Source organism: Protobothrops mucrosquamatus, unplaced genomic scaffold, assembly GCF_001527695.2.
Source record: "Protobothrops mucrosquamatus isolate PMUCROS unplaced genomic scaffold, P.Mucros_1.0 scaffold1114, whole genome shotgun sequence".
Classification (NCBI taxonomy): domain Eukaryota; kingdom Metazoa; phylum Chordata; class Lepidosauria; order Squamata; family Viperidae; genus Protobothrops; species Protobothrops mucrosquamatus.
In genome coordinates this window covers 135,675-157,832 of record NW_015387333.1, presented here as the reverse complement: position 1 = coordinate 157,832, position 22,158 = coordinate 135,675, and the positions used below count along the sequence as shown (strand labels likewise).

The following is a 22,158-nucleotide window of genomic DNA, read 5'->3' as shown; positions in this document are numbered from 1 at the left end:
CACCCGATGCTGGCTGGGGAATTCTGGGAATTTCAGTCTTGAAGTTGCCAAGTTTGAGAAATTCACAATCCAGGGTTACTAATCACAATTCATAGGTTTGCCTGTTTCCCTCTGGAAGTTCAGTTGCATCTCTCCAGGATGATAAGTACAGGTAGTCCTCGACATGCAACCCACAATTGAGTCCAAAATTTCTGTTGTTAAGTGAGAGATATGTTGAGTTCTGCTCCATTTTGCAATCTTTCTTGCCACAGTTAAGTGAAACACTTCCCCCATTGACTTTGCTTGTAAGAAGGTGGTAAAAGGTGATCACATGACCACAGGACACTGCAAACGGTCATAAATACTTGTCAGTTGCCAAGCATCTGAATTTTGATCACGTGACCATGGGGAAGCTGCAAAGGTCCGAACTGCGCAAAACGGACATGTCACGTTTTTCAGCGCCGTTGTAACTTTGAACGGTCGCTAAACTGTTGTAAGTCGAGGACTCCTCTGCAGCCCATTCCGCACCGACACGAGTCTCCTTGTTCCATAGCGCCCCAGCCTTACAGGTAGTCATAGCAACAAGTCACCTTCTGCCCGGCTTCTCACAGCAACTGCGGGCTGTGACGCACGCTCGCGCGAACGCTCTTCGGGCTACCCCTCCCCTACTGACTCTGGATTGGCTGAGCCACTCGACTCCATCCTCCCCCCTTCGCAGGATTGGTCGGGAAACAAAGCCCGCGAGCCACCGTTGGCTGGATTTTCCTCCTCTTGTTTTCCCTCTCGCCTCTTTCGCTTTCTCTTCGGGCCCCGCCCCAATTATTGTTGAGCGTCACGTAAGCTTTCCCCCCCCCCGCGCTTCCCGCGCGGAAGGAAGAGGGCGGCCCCTTAAAAGCCGAGAGGAGGGAGAAAAGCCGGAGTGTCTGCCGTTTAGGCGCCTGCGCGCGCCTGCCCTTGCCGCGGTGCACGCCGGGATACGGAGCCGCGCTCTCTAAGGCCAGGCTGGAGGAGTCAAGATGGACGCAGGCTTTTTTCGCGTAAGTGCTGAGGAGGGATGAGGCCGGCTGGGCCGGGTGCGCCGGGGACAGCTGAAGCGGGGAGCCGAAGGCGCTCCAAACGATCCGAAGTGAGGCCTCCGCCTCCTCAGGGTGGCCGGGCGAAGCTGCGTCGCTGTTTTCCTCCCCCGCCATCCTGCCAGGAGCCGAGTAAAGAAAATGGCGGCGGAGGCGGCGACTCTCGTCAGCGCGCGGTAGAAACTGAGGAGAAAGGGACTGGGTTCTCCTCCCGCACGCTTAACGCCCTCCCCTTTGGGTCGGTCCGCGCATTTTCTTCCGCCGTCTGCCATCTTTCGGCCCGAGTTATTTTGAGGCCTAAGCGGAGAGGCCTGTCGGGGTTTTCCTCCACCGCCAGCCGCAGCCTTCTTCAACCTGGCGCCCTTCTGCCGGGACGGACTACGGCGTCCATTATTCACGGCCCAGAGACGCATTAGATTGAGAGAGCTTCCTTTTTAGCGCCTTTTTTTTTTATTTACCTCCACTATACACAGACATTCCCGAATTCCGTACAATTTATTGTTACAAAATGCCATTGTGTGATTTGAGTGAGAGATTCGGCTTGCTCATACATCAAGACAGTATGCCTTTTTGTAATAAGACTATCCTGACTGACTCCAAAGCCTCAGTAATTTGTGGGTGGGGTGGGGATTGTGGAACGGTTTCTAATTTCTTTGGTGGAGAAAATTGTGTGACAGAATCTGCAGGTTTTTTTTTAATTCGAAGGGTTCTTCTAAGGTCAGCTTGTTTACAGTGGAAATGTTGCTAGTTCTCTTTTGTAAGTGCTGCAGAAAGTTACTAACCTTGTTGGGGAAGGGAAACAGTAACTTCGTTCAGGGTCCTAAATTTCACAGTCCTGAAATCAAAGTGAGAGGTTGAAAATCAATGTATCAATTCGGTGAAAATCCACTAAAGCAAATGTGAAAAAATTGGGCTTGATCAACTTTTCTCCGGCTAGATGTCCACAAAATGTCTTAGAATGTTTTGGTTTGGAGAAAGCTGGTGTCAACCCACTTACCAAACAAAGCTGTACTACAACAGTTAATATTACTGAATCTGGACTGATAACATCTAGTTTGTGAATAAACTTTAGGCCAGACATGCGCTCAAATTAATCCTACTACACTTGGTTGGTTTTGTAGGCATAAAGTTAGGAAGCATGCCTATATAGATTGCCTTGAGCACAGTGAAAAAATGGTTGTGAGTAGATGAGAGTCAGTTTGGGGTTTATGACTGTGAAACTGGCATACTGTAGTACTAAAGTGCACTGCTGCTTACTTTCTAGATCTCTAGGCTTACAGATAAAAATAATCCCCAAATGTTGGGATTATAGTTTGTATTTTTACAGACATTGATACACTGGTTGATCTGTGGCATGCGTACTAAAAGCAGCCTTTCTTCCATGTGTACTGGAGCTGGATATCAGCAGGTCACTGGTCAGATTTGACCACAATGGATTATATAACTCTATACTTCATGTTATGTAAGTGGCAGTTGGAATGGCAGGATTGTTGACCCATGCTTAGTACTGCTGGAATCCCTTCATGCTGAACTGCACATTTCCTGTCCTACAACTCTGCCCAAACCATATTGGTGCTGTCATTTTCAGAGCAAAATAAGTTTAGGAGAAAGAATGAGTTAAACATGGCATATAAGCCTGATAATGTTTGGTTAAATAATTTTGAAGCAAGAACAGTAACAACTACAATAAATTGTAGTCCCCAAAAATAAAATCTGAACTCTGAAATTGATTCTATGAAAAACCAATTACTTACATTAAATCATGTAACTTATCTAAGTAGTACATTGGTTTCTACAATACGTATCTCCTCATTCTTTCATATAGGCAAATATTTTCCTTACTTTGCAAATTATTGAAAGTAAATCTCAGTTGAACAGAACATTGAACCTCTAATTCTTTATATTATTTCTCTCATTTTAATAGCATGTTGTTACTCTTCAGTGGAATTGTTTTTGTCTTCATATTTTAATATTTTGGAGCACCAGTTTAGAGGTTAAGGCATCAGGCTGGAAACCAGGAAACCCAATTCTAGTCCTGCGTGAGGCATGAACCACCTGGGTGATTGCCAGTCATTCTCTCTCAGTCTAGGAAGGAGGCAATGGCAAATCACCTCAAATCTTACCAAGAAAACTGCAGCAAGTTGTTAGGCAGTCACCCAGAGGCCAAAATTGGCTTGAAGGCACAAAAAAAAAACACGCAATAGTACTTTAGTCTTTTGATTGTTGTAATTATGAATACAATAAATTAAGGTAATGACACTACAAGCAAGCAAGCAATTCATTGTGTACGTGTATACTTACTTGTAAGATACATTAATTCAGAATTGTTTGATTTCTGGGAGGTTGTATGGTGTTCTGATTTTCTTTAAAACATAGCTTATAGTTGACAAGCCAGAAGGTTTATGCAAAGTGTTTTTGGAAATATTAATGAAGTTGAGAACAAGATTTTGAATGTCCTCAATCTAGGACCACAATGGAGTTCAAAGTTTCTGTTGCTAAGCAGACAATTGTTAAGTGAATTATGCCTCATTTTATGTCCTTTTTGCCACTGTTAAGTGAATCATTGCAGTTAAGTGAATCATGTGGTGGTTAAGATGAATCTGGCTTCCCCTATTGACTTTGCTTGTCATAAGCCAGCTAGGAAAGTTACAAATAGTGATCTCATGATCACATGACCCCTGGACAGTGCAATTGTCATAAATGCATGTCAATTGTCAAGTGCCTGAATTTTAATCACTTGATCATAAGGGTGCTGCAACAGTCTTAATGTGAAAAACAGTCATAAATCACTTTTTTCAGTGCCATTGTAACTTTGAACAATCACTAAATCAAGGACTATCTGTAACTGAATTATTTTATTCTTACAGGGTACAAGTGCAGAACAGGATAATCGCTTCAGCAACAAACAGAAGAAGCTACTAAAACAACTGAAATTTGCAGAATGCCTTGAAAAGAAAGTATGTTTAAGTTATATTTAATTTTATTTTAATAGATATTTAACTTTGTAAGGACAGCTTACAGTTGCTGCAGTTCAAGTCAGTAGACTTATTTGGAATTTTGAGAGTCACAATGTAACAGAACAACTACATACAAAAGACGGATTAGGGTTCAAGTTCCATTGTATGCATCCATTTCCTTTGGAACAGTTTTCTGTTTAGAATCTACTCTAATCCAAATTCCCTATAACAGAAGGCAGATTGATGTACCTCAGAGACACATAACTACCGAGAAGCTAAGAATAGAGCAGAAGGGAAGTCCCTTCCCAACCAAAATATCATTTCTCATATAAACTGGTGATAAGCAGAAAAAAAAATGGCTGGGGGCACTTCAAATGAGAGCATGGAGTTTTAATATCCCACCATCTGAATAACAGCATCTCATTTCAGGACAAAAAGAGTAAAACATTTTTAATTTTTTAAAAATAGTAAGGAAGCAATTGCACTACAGTCATGTCTATGGGCAGTATGTCGATTCCCTATACAGAAATGTGCAGATAATACTCTTTGGAAGAATTGTTTCTGTTTAAGAAAATTCTAATCGCTATAGATAGTTAGATGATATTAAAAAATAAGTTTTAATAAAATGGCTTCCAGTAACCGGTAAGAAAGCTACTAAGAAGGATCACAAACCACATTGATTGATTTGTGCATAAACACTATACATGTCTATCTCCTGTGTATTGTTGCACAGCAATAGATTACAGTTTACCTACTATGTACTGTTTATTAGTGAAAGCCTCCTTAATATCTTCCAAAACTGCTAGACTTCAACATGAGTGAGAATTAATGGGGGTGAATATGACCATGCAGCAGGTTGACCTGTGGTGCTTGTTGCTATATTGTAGGATGCCAAGATTTTGCAGTAGTAATTGCAGTATCAAGCAAGGCATGTTTTAAAATTCTTTATCTCACTCTGTAGGTTGACATGAGCAAGGTAAACCTGGAAGTAATCAAGCCATGGATAACAAAGAGAGTAACAGAAATCCTTGGATTTGAAGATGATGTAGTAATTGAATTTATATTCAATCAGTTGGAAGTGAAGGTAATAATTTTGCTGTGGTTGTTTTTCCATATCCGTAAATGTATTGCATAATTATTCTGTGCAAACTGAATTTTTCTGTCAAAAAACCAGTTGAAATTAGGAGGGTTTTTGTTGCAATGCATATTGTGAATAATTCACTTTGTAAAACATTTGTTAAGGTTGACAGTTTTAGTGAAGGTGCATAGTATGCAAAACTGCTCAGGTGAAAAATCAGACTTAATGTGTTGATTTTGCTGTTACGTGTTAAGCTACTTTGACAGCAATTTTCTAATGATGATGTGATTTATGATTTAAAAGGCCTGAACCAAAATGGAAGTTATTCCTTGCGTCTGAAGTATAGCACCATCACCTTATTAGGTCACAGCAGAGTGAGTGTCCAATGTCGCTCTGACCAACTCCCTTGATGATGCAGTGTGTGTTTGGAGGTGAGTTGTGTAAAGTGGCCGAACCAAAGACAGAGAAAGCATCCAACAGAAAGAAATTGGGCAAAGCTTTACACTGCTCTTGAAATTGTTTTGAATTAAATCACATTAAATATAAAGAATGAAGTGCAGTTCTAAATTGGTAAGAGGCGTTCAGTGGAGACCTACTCTGTTTAGAACTATGTTCAGTTGGGATGGCGGGTTTTATAATTATAAATGTACACTTCAGTTTAATTGGGAAGGCTTAAAGGTTCAAGCTGTTTTTCACTGAAATCAGTGGCAAGGCACCCCTCTGATATCAGTGGAGCTGGACTGCACCACTGGAATACAGCTAATCGATAGCGAGACATATACTGTATAGCATGAACTGCGTAAACGAACTTGCGTTCATGATAAACACAGTCTTTTTATTTTACACAGTCTGCCGCTGCATTCCAAGAGATAGTAAAGTGTTTCTCTGAACCATTGGCAAAATGTTCTTGTCTAATATTCTCTATGCTCAATCTTTCTTCCAAAGAATTCATCTTTGATTTTGACTGAACAGTTGAAATTTCAATTGAGAAAGGTATTGCTGGTTTTTTTTTAAAAAGACACTGTAATTTGAATATAGGTTTTGAAGTATCCATATTTGTAATCCCTTAATGTACTTTAATAGAAATTCTGTTGGGGGGAGCAGGTTTTAGGGGAATCAGATGAAGTATGAAATTGTGGTAGGAAGTAGCTTACTAATATGTGTTAATAAAATAAAACCTAAGTGTGCAGTTTTAATTCCCCTTCATAGAAAGCATGATTTGAAGTTTAGAACTTTAAAAAAAAAATCTTTTTCTTTCTTTCTGTGGTTGTGTACTCATTATTGCTTGTTCGTCTTTTGCAATTTAGATAAATGGTATAACATTAAACTCAAGGTGATTGAGTTGCAGTAGGGAGTCGGAAGCAAGCCAAGGGAACATCTTTCTCTACAGGGGACTTGGCGATTCCAAACCCCCCAAAGTTCCAAGAAGAAAAAGAAGACACCTGGAATCTGTACTTGCTTTGTGCTGTTGAGCTGTGCTTGTTACATGGACCTTGTTGCTTTGACCAACAATTTTAGAACTAAATTGCCCACCTGTACTGTGAACCACACCTGACCTCTTAATCCTTTGTGGCCGTCACATAATTGTCGTTAAGGAAATGGTGGCAGCTTTCATTCCATTAAATAGTTAGTGGAGGTTTAGTTTAGTTTACTGATGGAAGTAAGAAAATGCATGCATAAATTCTTTTTTCAGTTTTCTTAGCAGGATTTCAGTGATATTGTAGATGATGATTCTGTAATGTTAAGTGTACAGCTTCTGTCCATTGTACGGATAAACTAAAATGGCTTTTCAAGGAGCAGCACCAAAGAATGCTAGGGAAAATGTTTAGAAAGTTAATTAGAAGAATCATACACCATCTATTATGCTGCTATGGCAAACTCATGGCCCTCTGTTTCAGTGGCTGTACAGATCACACCTTCTTATGAAATCCACAAAGGATTAACAGGCCACTCTGAATGTAATGGTAAGGCAAGACAATGTTGGTTATTTGTTAGGACAGTTACTGAACAACTTTTAAGCAAAGTTTTTTTTTAAATACACTAATAAAATGAGTGTAATATGCTCTTGTCCATGGTAGAAGATTAAATCAAAATAAAGAATAATTTGTGTGGGTTTGGTTTTTCAAATAACCTGTATTTCTTCCTGTCATATCTCTTTACAGAATCCAGATTCCAAAATGATGCAAATCAACTTGACTGGATTTTTGAATGGGAAAAATGCGAGAGAATTCATGGGAGAACTGTGGCCACTGCTGTTAAGTGCACAAGAAAACATTGCTGGTATTCCATCTGCTTTTCTGGAGCTGAAGAAAGAAGAAATAAAACAAAGACAGGTGGGGTTATGTTAAGGGTGGGTTATGGGTTTAAATCTAAGGCCAAATAATGATTGATTAATAGAATAGCACTGGAGAATTATTTGAAAAATTAGTATATGATCTGAATATCTGTAATAATCACTTTGGTGAAAATATAAGAGAACAAAGTGGATAGAAAGTATTAACTTCAGACACTAATAATTGAGTGCAGTATCTTAGAATTTTTCAGTTACTAAACACTGACTGCCAAAAAGATTTTTTTAAAGATGTGAGCACTAGAAACATTTGAAGACATGAACAATTAGTTCTTATTGTATGCATAACATCTATAAAAAGATAGTCTGATTGCCTGCTGAACAGTGTTCATTTCTGCTGTCAAGAATGGAATTTGGTTTTCCCCAGTTTTTAGTCATGAGTGTTTGAAGCCAAGGTGCTTAACTATCTCAATTGTATGATAATATTTTGTTTTAATTAAACATTACAAATTTGCCAAGTAAAATGTGTCCGATAGAGCAAATTTCCTTTTATTATTTGTCTTTAAACTTTTGGAGACACTAATAGGTTGTTAGGAGTACAACAAAATGCTCTGGTATTTATTTCCAGTTTATTACAGTTTACTATCTCTTCCAGTCAATTTTAATTATTCCCACCAATCTTCTGACAGAAAACAAAGGCACTTCTTTACATGTTCGGGGGGATGTGTTATGATAAGTAATCTGATTTGGTAACAGAAGCATCTATTTATCCTGATGGAGTAAAAGTTGAGACTTTAGATTGGTATGAAATCTATCATATTCTTGTAAGTAACTTGATATAGAGAAGGTGGCAGGTATATTCAGTGGCAAATAGTATGACTTGGCCCTCTCAAGGTTGGACTGTCAAAAATCATAGGCAAATTTGTGGCATGATTTTCCACTGATTTGCAGCAGGAAATTCAATATAAATTTGTTTATATTAGCACGGAGTAAAACAACCACAAAATGTTGTTGTCAGGGACAGATGCAGAACTTCCAGTCTTTTTTCATGTCTTCTGGAGTTGAATGCATTTATTATGTTCCTGCTGGAATTACAACAGTATAAAAACTTAATTTCAACAAAGGTGTGTGATGCCTGGTAATAAAAAGATTGCCCATTCCAGCCTCCCAGGCTGGATTCTGCAGTAAATCAGGAAACTCCTGACACAAGGTCATTACATGGATAACCAAAGGGGAAGGAATGCGGACTTTCCAAATCACTCTAAAAGTTGCTGAATTACAATTCCCCAAAGCCTCAGCTGGCAAGACCAGCCTAGAGAGTTTCATTCTTTAAAAGTGGTATACATGAATGCCTAGGGCATTGTCAGTAATTGAGTAGAATAGGTTTCAGCTTTTTGTGTGTGCTTTTTAATTAAGAAAATGTTGGCATTTGCTGTTTTCAGATTGAACAGGAAAAATTGGCTTCAATGAAGAAACAAGACGAAGACAAGGATAAGCGAGACAAAGAAGATAAAGAGAACAGAGAAAAGCGGGACCGCTCTCGGAGCCCTAGAAGGTGGCATTTATTTGCATGTTGACTCTTGTCATGTCTTGGAGATTTTGATAGACCAGTTATGCATGAAAACGTTTTAATATGCGATCTTAACACTTGCTGTCTCGATGTTGTGGTTGAAGTGCACTCTTGCCTTGCTTTGCTTGCTGCAGGTATTTAGCTGAACACATGAAAGAACCAAGGGTTTGCCCATATATATTGCATCCAGCCACCCAGTTCCTTTATGCTAACTAAGCATATTGAACACAAAACTTCTGTACTGAGGCTTCTGATAAGGCCAAGTCCAACTCTTTGATGGACTTTAAGTGCCTTCAGCTCAAGTACTTTCAAGCTTCCCCAGATACAGTACTCAGAACAGGCAGATGGGAAGGAAAGGGCCTGCCTACATGGCATCACCCCATCACATTTTTCGTCCTTACAGTTACAAGGACCTTCTCCAGAAGGTTACAGAAGGCAGTAATTATACCTGTTCAGTCAGCAATCAAATTAGAAGGTTCGGGGTGTCCATGTTATAAAGGTTCTTAATCGAAATGGATTTTGTGCTGAGCATATTTTTTTTTAAGATCCATCCTAAACTAAATCTACATTTGTCTAGACGCAAATCAAGATCTCCTTCCCCCAGAAGACGCTCATCTCCTGTTAGGAAAGAGAGGAAACCTAGCCATTCTCGATCACCCCACCACGCAGCCAAAAGTCGCAGTGTTACACCTCCACCAGTAAAGAAAGAAGAGACACCAGAACCAGAACCTTCCATCAAAGTAAAAGAAACGTTGATCCAGGAGGCCACATCTACCAGGTAACACCACAGATTATTAATTCTTTTCCTCCTGGTTTTGTTGAATCAAGATCACGTGAAGTATTAATACCACTTTATAATGCCTTGGTAAGGCCACACTTGGAATACTGCATCCAGTTTTGGTCACCACAATGTAAAAAAGGTGCTGAGACTCTAGAAACAGTACAGAGAAGAGCAACAAAGATGATTAGGGGACTGGAGGCTAAAACATATAAGGAACGGTTGCTAGTCTAATGAAGGAACGGTTGTCTAGTCTAATGAAGAGAAAGACGGGGGGGGGACGGGGACATGATAGCAGTGTTCCAGGATCTCAGGGGCTGCCCCAAAGAAGAGGGAGTCAAGCTATTCTCCAAAGCGCCTGAAGGCTGGACAAGAAGCAACGGATGGAAACTAATCAAGGAGAGAAGCAACCAAGAACTAAGGAGGAATTTCCTGACAGTGAGAACAATTAACCAGTGGAACAACCTGCCTCCAGAAGCGGTGAATGCTCCAACACTGGAAGTTTTTAAGAAGAGACTGGACAGCCATTTGTCTGAAATGGTATAGGGTTTCCTGCCTGAGCAGGGGGTTGGACTAGATGACCTCCAAGGTCCCTTCCAACATNATTATTATTATTATTATTATTATTATTATTATTATTATTATTATTATAAATTAGATGTCGTGCACTGTTTAGCAATACTAGTTGCTAAATATCCTGTTATATAACATAGTGTGTCCTAAAATAGCGATACAATAAGTGTTGTTATAATATAGCCTTGACTTTTTTATTTTAACAGTGATATCTTGAAAGTCGGTAAAATTGAACCTACGCCAGATACTAAAGAAATATCTCCAGAAAGAGTTTCAAAAAAAGAAAGGGAAAAAGAAAAGGAGAAGGCTCGTCCAAGATCTCCATCTCGATCTAGGTCAAGATCAAAGTCTCGATCACGTTCCCCATCTCATTCGAGACCAAGAAGACGTCATAGATCACGATCCAGGTTAGATAGTTCAAATTCTTTCTGAGAATAGCTCAAGTTATACCTAGCCTTGTTAACCATTGCAAGTGTGTCTTACCTTGTTAATAATGATAATTGAGAATATTAAATATATGAAGCCTTATAAATTAGTTTTCCATAAAAATGCTTATATTTATCCATTATTCGCAAATGAGCCTCTCTTGGTGTTTTTTTTTATCTATCTTCATACTTATACTAGCCTTGCCTTTCTTGATGCATATTATCATAAAACAGTCCCCTTTCCTGTGCTACACAAAGAAGACATCTAGACCAGTTTGTCATTGTGGCATGTAGGCAGGTGCTATTGCTCTCCCTTCCCTTGGAAACTTTGCAAACATTCAGTTCTGCAAATGGGTTCAGTATCTGATTTTTTGTCATTTATACCATTAGGTCTTATTCACCAAGAAGGCGGCCTAGCCCAAGAAGACGCCCATCTCCTAGGAGAAGAACTCCACCGAGACGTATTCCACCTCCACCCAGGCATAGAAGGAGCAGATCTCCTGTGAGGCGGTGAGAATTGTGGAGTTTAGAGGCAACAATCACTAACACTGAAATCTTTTGGGACCGTCCCATCCTGGTGCCCTCCAAATCTTTGTTAGAGCTTAGCTGCAGTTCCAGCAATTGTACTTCAGGGCACACCCCAAATAGGAAGAAGATTACCTTTTTGTTGCTCTCTGGGTGTCGGGGAGAAGATAGTAGACAATAGGTTTCAGGTTGGCTGGTAGGAATAGGTCTGCTTTGCAACACAAATCTGTCAGGGAAACAAGGCTATGAAACCTTGTACTTATTTATTATTAAACTTTTATGCCACTTATTTTGAAAAATTGTTATCTTACAAATTAAGACCTTTTTTCCCTTCGTTATTCGCATTTTAAACTGACTTATATATCAGTTTAGTTGGCCCCTTAGTTGGAAATATATTTGTGGCTATGCATTGGGCAAGAGGACTTTCAAGGTAGAACACGATGATTGTTTGCAATGTTGTTTAAAACCGCTTCTCTGATTTACTGTGGGACCCTTTTCTACTGCTGCTGATATTGACATTTGTAAAGTTGAGGCAGACAAACCAGCAGTTGAGTTTGCTTAGTAGACTTATAAGAAGTCTAGTTTCTTAGTCATATGGCCCTACTTCTAATGAGTGTTGCTCCCCCAGGTTCTTGGGAATTCTACAACCAAAGGTGGGGTCATCAACTAGATGAGAGCAAAAGAACTGACTACCATTGTGGTCAGAATTCTGTGGGCCCTCCTTTAAATGTAATGTGATAAATTCAGCTTAGTTGCTGACTCCGTATATGCTTATCTGGATGTTTTATGTTTGGAAAAGATCAACTATTTTTCAGTTCCCTTATTTTGAGTGATTTTTGACCAAGAATAAAAACACTGTGTAATATGTTAAACGTTCAGACTATCCAGTTCTTAATCCAGAAACTTTCACCATCACTAAATGGTGTCTAACTATAAGGTGATGCAACCAATAGTTCTGCATAATGTAGAAAATGAACGTTCTGTTATTGGAAGTATTGTATTAGGAGTTAGTAAAATGTTTGTGAAACGGCAAAACAATCTTAAGACTATTTTTAGAGCATACTTGATATCACCTTTAATCTTTCAGGAGGAGGAGATCATCAGCGTCATTATCAGGAAGTAGTTCATCCTCGTCATCTTCACGTTCTCGATCGCCACCAAAGAAGCCACCTAAGAGAGTTGTCTCTAGCCCTCCTCGGAAAACAAGAAGGCTTTCTCCTTCTGCCAGCCCCCCAAGACGAAGACACCGGCCCTCCCCACCTCCCAGTCCTCCCCCCAAACCCCGTAGGTCACCAACACCACAGCAATCTAATCGTACAAGAAAAGCCCGTAGCTCTGTTTCTCCCAATAGGACTTCAGGTAAATGGAAGTATTTTTTGAAAATACTCCAAGCCATTCTGAGAATATTTTTAGCTTCAAATACTTCTGTATTAAAGTGCTTAACTAGCAATACCTAACTTTAAAAGAAAAACTGCAATCTTTCTAGTAAGATCTGTTTTCTGGGCTGTAGCGTACTGTGTGGAATTGACCAGTCCTTTTCTGCATTTTTGAACAGTTCAGTTACTTGTTTTGTGTGTCGTCGTAATCAACAGTCTTCTATGTAAAATACTGAAAGAAATGCCCTCCTTTTAGGTAGAACTTTCCAGCCTCTAACTCTTTACTATTTTTCATTTAAAGGATCGTTAGGTGCTGGTTATAATTGTGAAATTATACACTCTGAAACAATATAGTAATTCCTATATGAATGATAATAGCTAGCACATTTTTCTGAAGTTGATGAAATAAGTAGACCTCTTAAATATTGACATTATTTTTAATAAGATGACTTGCATAAGAATCATAAATACTTTCACATGAATATGATATAAATGAGTTTTAAATGTTGTTTACTTTTTTCTTCTCAGCACCTAAACACAAAAGTATTGAAAAGAGAGAATCTCCCTCGCCTGCACCAAAACCAAGAAAAGTTGAATTGTCAGAATCGGGTACGTTTCAGAATTGGCCTGTATTTTCTAATGTCTGTGATAATGAAAGGAAAAGTTGCAATCGGATCTCAGTCATCATTTGATTTGCATAGCCAAAAAGCCTAAAGGAACTAAAACTTATTTTTTTAAATGTATACAAAGGAGGATCATAGTTGGTATATATTAAGTCTCAAAGTACTTTGTTAATGTGAAATATAATTCTTTTCTGCCTAATATTTAGAAGAAGACAAAGGTGGTAAAATGGCAACTGCAGACTCCGTGCAGCAAAGACGACAGTACAGAAGGCAGAACCAGCAATCTTCATCTGGTATAGTATTTTATATTCTTATATATGTATACTTGAAATAAGTTGATTATTATTTATTGGGATTTCTTCTCTGGTATAGTGATTTAAAACAACATTTTTCCCATTGAAAAAGTTGTAATTTGACATAGACTGGGAATTCTTGTGTCCTGATGGCAATTTAAGACACGAAGTCTTAAATGTGAGCAAAAGTTTGCTTTTAGAAGCAAGAGATAGTGGTGCATAGAGAAAGAAATTGGAGGAAAATCTAGTAATAAAGCTTTGTTTGTTGCCCATGAAACCCAAATATGTATGAATATATTAAAGCATTTGTAAAAAACAAGATTTGATTTTATTAGTGATGAGTAAAAGTTTTAATTGATGTTACTGCACTGCAAAATTATACCACATTTTAATAATTATTTATTGTGGTTCAGATTCTGGTTCATCATCATCATCTGAAGAAGAGCGACCAAAAAAATCAAATGTGAAAAACGGTGAAGTGGGTAGACGGAGGCGGCACTCACATTCCCGCAGCCCATCTCCTTCTCCACGAAAGTGGCAGAAAGAATCTTCTCCTCGGTAAATTACTGTTGTGTATCCAGGCTGATTTTCTTTGTTACTGATGGTTTCTTGACCATCTCATAAAAGCTACTGGAATTTCTGAATTGGTAGCAGTGAATATTCTAAAAGCATCTGGCTAAATTCACAGATCACTCTTAACCTATGGTTTCTCTGTTCACGGCTAGTTTTTAAAAAATAAGAACCTGTCTTGACATCATATTAAGCCATAAAGCCATGGTTTATAAACCCTAATGGCTGAGTTCATACCCTAATGAACCATTCCATAAATACAGTATGAACCCAGCTATCGTATCCAGTAGTTGCTTTCATTTTATCCGTGACAATTTTGTGGTTCTGTTCCATTCTTCTCAGTTTCATCCATTATTACATAGTTTTGATAGCAACACAAAGGGTAGATATTTACCTGATGAGTAAGGGATTTGTTGTGTGCAGATATGGGCCATTATGCACTGCAATACAATGTATATTGTAACTTTGATCAGTTTTTGCCTGATAATTCATCCTCACAAATAAATCTGGGATCCTTGACCTCTCAATTTTTTCCTCCCTCCACTGCTGTCAGGATGCAGATGGGAAAGAGGTGGCAGTCACCAATCGTTAAAAGGTTGGTCAGCAGGTCACTCTGTTAAAATTTAATGTGTTTTGGGAATGGAGCATTTACTGCTGATTTAATCACAACCACTTCTAGAAAATACAGTAAAATAAGTAAATAACATAAATGGTGGAGTAAAAGTGGGTGTTTGCTATCTGCTTCTTTTTTTGTAACTATAGCTGTGAGGGAGAAAAAAGCTAGAATAATGGAAGTAGAATAATGGAAGAAATAGGCAACCCATTAATTGATCTACTTAATGTTTACTAAATTGCAGAAGTGATTTAAATATATCCCTTAAACTTCCAGCCTTCATTGCTTCCATAATTTATTTGATCACTGGGCAGAAGTTCAAAAACATAATTTTTAAAAACAAAAACATGGAAGCGCTTGTGCAAGAGAAGACTTTATATACCACCTTAATTGCCAAATATATATCTCCCAAGTTTCAATTATACACTAGTTGCCTATTCAGGCAATTATGCACAAGACAATTCAGCTTTATCATCAAGGGTAAGGTTTCCTATCGTAGAAACCAGGCACTTCCTAAAGCAGGGGCAGGCAATATGGTGGTTTCCAGATGTCTTTGGCTGCAGATATAATTCCTGACCACTGGATTGGGGCTTGTGGAACCTGACCTAAAGCTTGATAATACTGTAAGCATCTCCTTGTTTTTTTCAAACTTACTGTCCTCTTTCCTTATAGTAGAAGGAGGCGAAGTCCCTCCCCACCACCAGCCAGAAGACGACGGTCTCCTTCTCCTGCCCCCCCTCCAAGGCGTCGCAGGTCACCGTCGCCCCCACGGCGAAGGTAATGCTGTTGCAGTCTTGCATGCTTGTAGAAAATGCTGGTCCCTGATGTGGAAACCAGTATGTCCCACTCCATAGCATGCATTGTAGTATTTTTTTTGGGGGGGGGGGGGAAGGAACTTTATTCATTTAATAAGTGTAAAACATTTTATGCTGCTAATAGCCAATCCCTTCAGGATGATTTACAGAAATATATTAAAACGCATACAAAACAACTAAGAGCAGAAAAAGCCTTGACCTTTATAATACAACAATGGAACCGCATCTACATGGAGGGAAGTGTGTAGTGGGGTGCCCCAGGGCTCTGTTCTGGGCCCAGTGCTTTTCAACATCTTTACCAACGATTTGGACGAGGGGATAGATGGGGAACTCATCAAATTTGCAGACGACACCAAGCTGGGAGGAATAGCCAACACTCCAGAAGACAGGCTTAAGATACAGGAGGATGTGGACAGGCTTGAACACTGGACGCTATCTAACAAAATGAAATTCAATGGTGAAAAAAGTAAGGTTCTACATTTAGGAAAGAAAAACCAAATGTACAGGTATAGTATAGGGGGTACCTTGCTCAATAGTAGTAACTGTGAGAGGGATCTCGGAGTCCTAGTGGACAATCCCTTAGAAATGAGCCAGCCGTGTGCTGCAGCTGCCAAAAAAGCCAACACAGTTCCAGGCTGCATTAACAGAGGGATAGAATCAAGATCACGTGAAGTATTAATACCACTTTACAAGGCCTTGGTAAGGCCACACTTGGAATACTGCATCCAGTTTTGGTCACCACGATGTAAAAAAGATGTTGAGACTCTAGAAAGAGTACAGAGAAGAGCAGCAAAGATGATCAGGGGACTAGAGGCTAAAACATATGAAGAACAGTTGCTGAAATTGGGTATGTCTAGTTTAATGAAGAGAAGGACGAGGGGGGACAGGATAGCAGCGTTCCAGTATCTCAGGGGCTGCCCCAAAGAAGAGGGAGTCAAGCTGTTCTCCAAAGCGCCTGAAGGCAGGACAAGAAGTAACGGGTGGAAACTAATCAAGGAGAGAAGCAACCTAGAACTAAGGAGAAACTTCCTGACAGAACAATTAACCAGTGGAACAACCTGCCTCCAGAAGTGATGAATGCACCAACACTGGAAGTTTTTAAGAAGAGACTGGACAGCCATTTGTCTGAAATGATACAGGGTTTTCTGCCTGAGCAGAGAGTTGGACTAGATGACCTCCAAGGTCCCTTCCAACTTTATTACTATTAACAAGATTAAAAAATATATATTAGAACATTTAGATTTTAACAGGTGATTCCTGATACGTTTTTGCTGCGATACCTAATTGCAGAGAAGTAAAAATCACCCACTCCTCTATTTTACTTGTGCAATATTTTTGTTCTCTCATCTTGTGATTTGCCTAGGCAACCCTTGCAACTTAGTAATTTGATCACTGTGTTTGTGTGCCTTCTTACCTCTTAGGTCTCCTTCGCCACCCCCTCGCCGGCATTCGCCTACACCCAGAAGATACTCGCCTCCCATACAGAGGAGGTATTCTCCTTCCCCTCCTCCAAAGAGGCGAACAGCATCTCCTCCCCCGAAAAGAAGGGCTTCTCCTTCTCCGCAGCCTAAGCTCAGAGTCTCTCGCTCTCCACCGCCAAAACAGAGAAGTTCTCCACCCGCAAAGAGACGCTCACCCTCTGCATCTTCTAAGCACAGGAAAAGCTCCCCTCCTAGCAGGTCCAACCGGGAACCCCGCTCCCCACTGCAGAACAAGCGGCATTCACCTTCCCCACAGCCTAGGCCTTTACGGACCTCTGCCAGCCCCCCATTGTTGCGCAGGGGTCCTTCTTCATCACCCCAGCGAAGGCAGTCGCCGTCTCCAAGCTCTAGGCCCATCAGAAGAGTCTCAAGGACTCCAGAGCCCAAGAAGTCAAAGAAGTAAGTGATACACATGGGGCTAAAGGGGCAGCCGTCTTCGTCTTTTAAGATGTGTAGCTGGGGGACACGGTGAGCTGAAGCCCACGCATCTCAAAAGTTGCCAAGTTTAAAAAGCATGGATCTAGATCAGGAGTAGGCAACCTCGGCTCTTGTATGACTCATGGACTTCAACTCCCAGAATTCCTGAGTCAGGAATTCTGGGAGTTGAAGTCCATGAGTCATACAAGAGCCGAGGTTGCCTACCCCTGATTTAGATTATTGGGCTATACCTGTAAGAGTTGTGGCGGTGCAGTGGTTAGAATGCAGTATTGCAGGCTGACTCTGCATTCCCACTGTCAGTAGTTCAATCCTGACCAGCTCAAGGTTGACTCAGCCTTCCATCCTTCCAAGGTCGGCAAAATGAGGACCCAGATTGTTGGGGGCAGTCTGCTGAATTTGTAAGCCACTTAGAGAGAGCTGTAAAGCACTGTGAAGTGGTATATAAGTCTAAGGCAGTGATGGCAAACCTTTTAGAGACCGAGTGCCCAAACTGCAACCCAAAACCCACTTATGCATCGTCGGGTGCCGGGTGGGTGTGGCCCATTGGGTGGGTGTGGCTGCAGCGGTAACAGCAGACTGGGTGGGACTAAAAAGTTCAATCAATTCCAACTTTGCAAGATCTTTTTTTTTCCTACGAGAAGTTGAAATTGACTGATTGATTGAACCTTTTTTTTTTGTACACGGTGGCGGAGGCCTAAAGTGAAAAGGTTTTATAAAACCGAGCTGAAGGACTAGGACTGGGGCGACGGCACAGGTGCCCACAGAGAGGACTCTGAGTGCCGCCTCTGGCACCCATGCCATAGGTTCGCCACCACTGGTCTAAGGGGTAGGCAACCTTGGCTCTTTTATGACTCATGGACTTCAACTCCCAGAATTCCTGAGCCAGCCATGCTGGCTCAGGAATTCTGGGAGTTGAAATCCATGAGTCATAAAAGAGCCAAGGTTGCCTATCCCTGCTCTAAGTGCTATTGCTATTGCTGTAATAGTTCCTCCAGTCAAGATGCATGGCATTCCAGTATCATAGGTACCATGAGTAAAAACAAGTCCCCCCCCCACTTTGGAATCAAGCACTATAAAATTCACAGCTGATTTGATTATTCAACATTGATTTTTCTGCCTTTTCTAGAAAGTATAATATGTTCTGCCTCTTCTTTCTAAGGGCTTCTCCACCAAGTCCCCATTCTGTGAGAAGGGGATCCTCATCCAGGTCAGCTTCAGCATCCCCTGAACCATCCCCCAAGAAGCATCCAGCACCTCCATCACCTGCTCGATCAGCATCCCCTTCTGCTCACTGGTCACCAGTAGCACCTGCAAAGAAGGCTAAAAGTCCAACACCAAGCCCCTCACCAGTACGAGTGAGTAATTTTGGTTGTAAACGTGGGAGGCTTCATTTGATCCACTGTCTTTTTAATTGGTTGGAACAGTGGCTGAGATTATACATCACTTTTATGCCATAACGCAAGGATAGTTGAGTTCAGTTCAGGGAATGTGTGAACCTATTCCAACTGCTGTATGACTAGTGTGACAGACCAAATTCTGTGGATGTGGACGAGGAAAGATCTGTAACTGGATCTCTTATGTGCATTTGATGGACAAACCTATTTTCAAGGTGAAAATAGTGGACCGTTCTTAAACAAGAGATGTCTGTCAAGACTCAGCTTGGAATTGCTACTTGCAATGCATGGGGCAGAGATGTAATTTTAAGATGTGTTGTTTTAAATGATGGCTTGATCTCACAGGTTTCTGATCAGGAAGGAGGTGGTAAAAAGAAGAAGAAAAAGAAGGATAAGAAGCATAAAAAGGACAAGAAGCACAAGAAACACAAAAAGCATAAGAAAGAAAAGGCTGCTGTAGCTGCTGCAATGGCTGCTTTGACAACATCTGCAGAGGAAGATCAAGAAAAAAATGTGGAGCCCAAAAAGGTGAATATTTAAGTTTCTGTTTAAATAAACTTAAATGCTTTTTTTTTCATCTTTAAGATTGAACATTGATATGACTAAATTAAGGATTCGGGGATCATATTAAAATTCTATTATGCTAGTCCTCTTACAGAGTTTTTAAGAATATTCTTTTTCTTGGAACAAAGTTTGTGTTTAGTTTTGGAATCTCTGCTATATGATTTGGGCATCGGTAGGTGGCTTAACCTTAAAACCAATATGCATGTGAGATTATGTCCTACTCTAGAGCAGGGCTTTTCAACCAGTGGTACGTGTACCCCCTGTGGTACATTGGCACCTGGCAGGTGGTACGCGACCATCCTAGAAAAGTGGTAGCGGGGGAGGGGAATGAGCTGAACCGGTGGCAGCACCGCACAAGCCTGAGCGAGAGATGGCTGGAGCTGCAGGGCTGTCAGGGCTCAGCGGAAGCACCAGGATCAGCACCGGGCTCCAGGTGGAGCTCGGCGCTGATCCTGGTGCTTCCGCTGAGCCCTGAAGAAGCGCCAATCAGCTGGAAAGCAGCACTGATCCTGGCACTTCTGCTGAGCCCAGAAGAAGCGCCAATCAGCTGGAATGTTGCAGCCTCTCCAGGGTCTTGTGATTTACATTCAGATGCTTGGTAACTGATTCATATTTATGATGGTCACAGTGTCCCAGGGTCATGTGAAGTGACCAAAACCTGCTGCAACCACCCAGCAGACGGGGGGAATAAAAATTAAACAACCCCCCCACCCCACCCCCACTGCCAATCCTCAACAGAAATGCTCACAACAATGAAAACCTCGGACAGGAGGAAGAGCGCCGCCAGGCGGGCAGGCAGGTGTCTTGCTCGGCTGTGGCTTGGAGGGCACTTTTTTCAGTGCCATTGTAACTTCAAACAGTCACTAAGCAAACTGTTGTAAGTCGAGGACTACCTGTACTTTATCACTTTTTTCCTTTTTTTTTTTTTTGGTCATCAGGTTTTTGACCCCTTGCTAGGCGACTGGTGGTACTCAGATGTTGCCATATCCTAAAAGTGGTAGAATGGTTGAAAAGCCCTGCTCTAGAGCAGGGGTCCTCAACCTTGGCAACTCAGCCAGCTGAGGAATTCTGGGAGTTGAAGTCCACAAGTCTTAAAGTTGCCACGGTTGAGGACCCCTGCTCTAGAGCATTCAATGTTGAAATCAATAGCAAGACTCCTCACTCTTTAGGCTGCTTGTTTCATGTAAGTTTCTACTCTCTGACCAAATCTAACCCAGGCTCATGTTCTGTAACTATAGAAGTAATTGCTGACTTTCCATTGCGTTAAGGAGACTGAGAGCGAAGCGGAGGATAACCTGGATGACTTGGAAAAGCACCTGCGCGAGAAAGCTCTGAGGTCTATGTCAATGAGGAAGGCGCAGCCATCTCCACCGTCTTAGGACGAAGCAGCATTTGATTTGTGTAAATTTTATTTGGTTTATACTCAAAGATTTCAATTTCAAATTGCTAAAATGTGTTTGAGCTTTAGACTTTAACATTGGTTGTAATAATTGCTAGGTTAAAGTTCACTATGTTTATTAAAAAAAAAAAAGGGCATGGATTTTCATTACAAACAAATCATTTACAGTGTACTAGTGACCTCCTTTGACAGTTGACATGATTTTGCTAGACTTTTCTTGAGCAGCAAGGATCTCTTCCCCATCCTATCTCTTTTCCTGTTCAATGGTTTAAAAAAAGGGCCTAGCAAACTTCACATTTTCTCTAAAACAGGGCTGGGCAACTATGGGCCTTTCATGACCCGTGGACTTCAAACTCCCAGGTGTCCTGAGCCAGCTGAATTCCACAGGACATAAAGGGCCACAGTTGCCCACCCCTGCTCTAAAAGCTCATAATGCTTACAACATTTCTATTGTAAATTCTTACTCCAGAACGTTTGTGGTTTGTAGGCATGAGAAGGCCACTCTTGGCAAAGAATTATGTGGGAACACTTGCCAAACACCCAGGTTTCTCAGTGTTTCCTATTTATGTTTAAAATTGGAATAACATATCTACTTTATAAACTTGCTTGGCAGAAGGCAGTGAGTTCATTATAATATGATAGACCTATTTGGTATACTGGATTTTTAATTTGTACCTTTTTCCCCCTCTTATTATCCCTTTCACCTTCTCCTTTTAAAAAAATAACAGTTCCTGTGATCAGCAGTCTCAGCCAAATTTGGCATAAATTTTTGTTTTGTGGAATGTTGTTGCCCCATTCATAGGTTCCTTTCTTCTTGTTAAAGTCCTTTGGAATAGTATGTACGTTTCAGAGTTGTGGTTTCTGAAAACCTGGAGGACCTGAACTTTGGATATTGTCATGTTCACATTGGGGGTTTTGTTTTGTTTCTGTTTTTTTAAACTAAAGCTATTACAAAGCTTGTGTATTAAACAAAATAAATTTCTAAATTTAAAGGACCTCAGCTTTCTGTATCAATCTTTCCTCCTCCCTTTCTCATTTTTAAGAAAACAATATTCGTTTTGTAGAGCTGTTGAGGGGTTCAATCCTGTTCATTGAAGGGGGCTTCAAAGAGTGTCAGAAATCTTTTCTCTTCCAAGAGGAACTTTTAAAGGTGGTGCCCCTCATCTAGCACTCGCTGTAGACTCTGCATATTGGAAGCTTCTGTAGCACCATGCATTTCCAAGAGATGCTATTTCCCAAGCATACCTTTTCCTTGTTATAAAATTGACCTTCCCATTCTTGCCCAATGCAAAGAACAAGGGCATTTACATTCAGGTTCCTCTACACATTCAGTTCACCTGTTTC

At 40.7% G+C, this 22,158-nt stretch overlaps 1 protein-coding gene across 2 annotated transcripts; it reads left to right on the top strand.

Annotated features, from left to right (window-relative positions):
* Positions 1-930: 930 nt before the first annotated feature.
* SRRM1 (serine and arginine repetitive matrix 1) lies at positions 931-21,790 on the top strand. 2 transcript variants are annotated; one of them, XM_029284911.1, is made up of 19 exons: positions 931-1,016; positions 3,920-4,009; positions 4,971-5,093; positions 7,250-7,420; positions 8,820-8,932; positions 9,525-9,725; positions 10,505-10,705; positions 11,114-11,233; positions 12,336-12,607; positions 13,153-13,233; positions 13,454-13,540; positions 13,954-14,098; positions 14,664-14,705; positions 14,835-14,837; positions 15,396-15,500; positions 16,960-17,418; positions 18,617-18,812; positions 19,197-19,379; positions 20,684-21,790. In XM_029284911.1, exons 1-19 carry the CDS (start codon positions 996-998, stop codon positions 20,792-20,794), a joined length of 2,724 nt encoding a protein of 907 aa, XP_029140744.1. In that variant the 5' UTR covers positions 931-995; the 3' UTR covers positions 20,795-21,790. The 2 variants fall into 2 exon arrangements, with proteins under 2 accessions (XP_029140744.1, XP_015675776.1); XM_015820290.1 differs by lacking the exons at positions 14,664-14,705; positions 14,835-14,837.
* The last annotated feature ends 368 nt before the right edge of the window (positions 21,791-22,158 follow it).

Excerpts from the sequence above, each read along its gene's own strand:
- SRRM1 (XM_029284911.1), top strand. The coding sequence starts at position 996 with ATGGACGCAGGCTTTTTTCGC. Across the intron at positions 12,608-13,152 it reads TTCTCCCAATAGGACTTCAG|CACCTAAACACAAAAGTATT; the intron begins GTAAATGGAAGT and ends TTTTCTTCTCAG. Across the intron at positions 18,813-19,196 it reads CAAGCCCCTCACCAGTACGA|GTTTCTGATCAGGAAGGAGG; the intron begins GTGAGTAATTTT and ends TTGATCTCACAG.